The sequence below is a fragment of the Aplysia californica genome, unplaced genomic scaffold (genome assembly GCF_000002075.1).
Source record: "Aplysia californica isolate F4 #8 unplaced genomic scaffold, AplCal3.0 scaffold00260, whole genome shotgun sequence".
Classification (NCBI taxonomy): domain Eukaryota; kingdom Metazoa; phylum Mollusca; class Gastropoda; order Aplysiida; family Aplysiidae; genus Aplysia; species Aplysia californica.
This window is the reverse complement of record NW_004797530.1, coordinates 44,850-47,349: the sequence shown is the minus strand read 5'-3', so window position 1 is coordinate 47,349 and position 2,500 is coordinate 44,850. Positions and strand designations below refer to the sequence as shown.

The 2,500-nt window shown below is 40.4% G+C and overlaps 1 protein-coding gene across 1 annotated transcript in view; it reads left to right on the top strand.

Annotated features, from left to right (window-relative positions):
• The window catches only part of LOC101847665, a 20,172-nt gene extending 18,483 nt beyond the window's left edge, over positions 1-1,689 (top strand). The window contains exon 8 of the mRNA XM_005100774.3: positions 321-1,689. Coding sequence (XP_005100831.1) covers positions 321-346 — 26 coding nt within the window. The 3' untranslated portion in view covers positions 347-1,689. The remainder of the gene's footprint in view (positions 1-320) is intronic.
• The last annotated feature ends 811 nt before the right edge of the window (positions 1,690-2,500 follow it).

Here is a 2,500-nt window from a genome sequence, read left to right as displayed (position 1 = left end):
ATGGAATACTTTTCTTTCAATGTTGTGCCCATACCTGAGATCAAATGTTCTTTCTTTGAAATTACTTACCATTACTTAATTTTTTAAAATTTACCTTCCAACAAAGAACATACGTTCTCCTCATGAAGAACGTTGGTTTTGGTGATACTGTAAAGATCGAGCACTGACTATCCCTGACAGCGGACTGACCTTGACAGAGGATCGCAATATTTTGTCTGATTTCCAAACGATTTTGTCAGTGCCACAGACCAAAAATTATGGTCAAGTGGGAGAGAGTAACAGCATGGCAATTTTTATAGATCTAACACTAAAATCCACAGCACCCAGTCCGAGCCAGTCTGCCTGAAGAACCACTGACTTGTGAGCAGCTGATGATGGATCAACTACCCCCCCCGAATACACAGACAGCTTTGTACCCCTCCGAGCAGAAGGAGTAGCAGCCTGTGACTTACCTCAAGTGCAGTTTACATCTCAGTTGAAAAGTCTCTAAAAAGTAGCCTTCCATTTTTTATACAGTTGAAATTGGTTAAGAAGGCCACTTTTTTAGGAGAAAGATGGTTGTCTTAAACAGGTGGACATCTTAGACAGTGTCATTATTATATTGAAAAAAAGACAAGGGGGGGGGAGGGGTCATTTGGACAGGTGACAGTTAGAGCAGGTTCAACTGTACTTGGGTAGCAAGTTGATAATATTCTTTAAAGTTTTAAAACTTTTACACCAAAGATGTATTGTCTTAATTTGTGTAATTTGATACTTAAGTCTAGTTGGGTTTTTTTTTTTCTTTCATACGTGGGCAGTGGACTTCTTTGGGTGCATTCTTGTTTATATATATATAAGTGAATGCAGCCTGTTTTCCACTCCTTGTGTGTTTCAGCTAACACTTCATTTTTTTATACACCAAAGGGTTTTCCTACAGCTTTTCGTTACACTCGATTTTGTGTAATTTTGTAGGGGTCTTTTCTGGCCTGGAAGTTTTTAAAACTCTTTTTAAATAGCTTCTTTGGCAAAGGTTTGCATTTTCTTGATCCTTTGTATGTATCAGTTCTGAGGTGAGGGCTGGAAGGTTACACCGCCGGTATTGAAAGCTTGGTTTTTGTTTTTGTTCTTCCATGTGTCATCATTTGTGACCTCTACAAAGTCAAAATTCTGTGAAATCTTTTTATCAAGTGACACCAGAGACCCCACAGATTTGCTCTTTTTGAGAGCGTTGCACTTATTGGAAGAATTACTTTACAAAACTCCCAAAAAAAAACAACTGACGGTCTACTTATAGAAAGGGTCATACAGTCTATTAAACTTACAGAGCTGTTTTTACTAAGACGCTCATACTAATGTACTAAATTGGAACATGAAATGAAATCAAAGTAGGTAATGTTATAAGGGGGGGGGGGGGGGGGAGCTGATGACAAATTGATGAGATCCAGGTGTGTCCATTTCTTTCTTCATGTGTGCACAGTTAATTTTGAAAACGTCACCTGCCTTTATTCAGGGTAGATCTATCTCTTTTGTAGTACATGTTGCTGTCTGGATGACCAACTGATCATGATGACAGTTTCAGGCCCACGTTCTGTTTTCTGTCTGTAGTTTTGCTAAGCCTCATTAGTGTTGATCAATTCAATATAGATCTGTACGGTGTATTAGCTCCGTTAACGGGACTGAGAACAGAATAAAAGACCGTTTGAAATTCAATGTGCTGTTAACTTGTAGATGACTTAATATGTGAACGTGTTTATGTATATAGTGTGGGTGTGTCTGTGTGTATGTGTGTGTGTATGTGTGTGTGTGTGTTTGTGGGGGGGGTTATTGACACCTCGGCCTCATGCACAAGTTGGATTTTAGTTTAACATAGTTTGACTACTGGATATTGTCAGCGAGCTATTCAGATGTACTAAGCACAATTTTTTAAACAGTTTTATGGCAGTTCCTTAATCTGTCATATCGGCAAGCACCGTAGCATAAATGGACACTCCTCTCTTCGATATTTCTCCCGAAGCCAATGTTCTCTATCAATTATACTTATTCTGTTTTATAATTATGTCGTAAATCAGTCTTTGCCTGAGATATTTGTGTGCTGTGTTGTATGAAGAGGAAGTTTCAGGGGCTTTGCATCGGGTGGTTGATGTACAGCACACAGAAAGAGGACAGGTTTGACTTTTGGCCAAGTAGAACATTATTCATACAGTATAAATTGGCTATAGCGGGACTTACAGTTCATAGAAAAAAATCCTGCCTTAGGCAAGTTCCCGCTATAGGAATGCAAAGGGAATTTGCCGAAAAAATCACACACTACTCGCTCTCCTCTTCTTCTAGGCTACTGTCTTTTTGGCCTAGCATAGGCCTAGGGCAATTGCGCATCACTTTTGGAGTGGCTCATGTAACGCGTCTCTCTGCACCATCTCTCTCTCTGACGCCTCCCCCACCTCACTCATCACAAGACTGACCAATCACAACGCCGCACCGCTGACTGGCTGTTTGGAGCCCACCTACAGCTCCCCCCCCC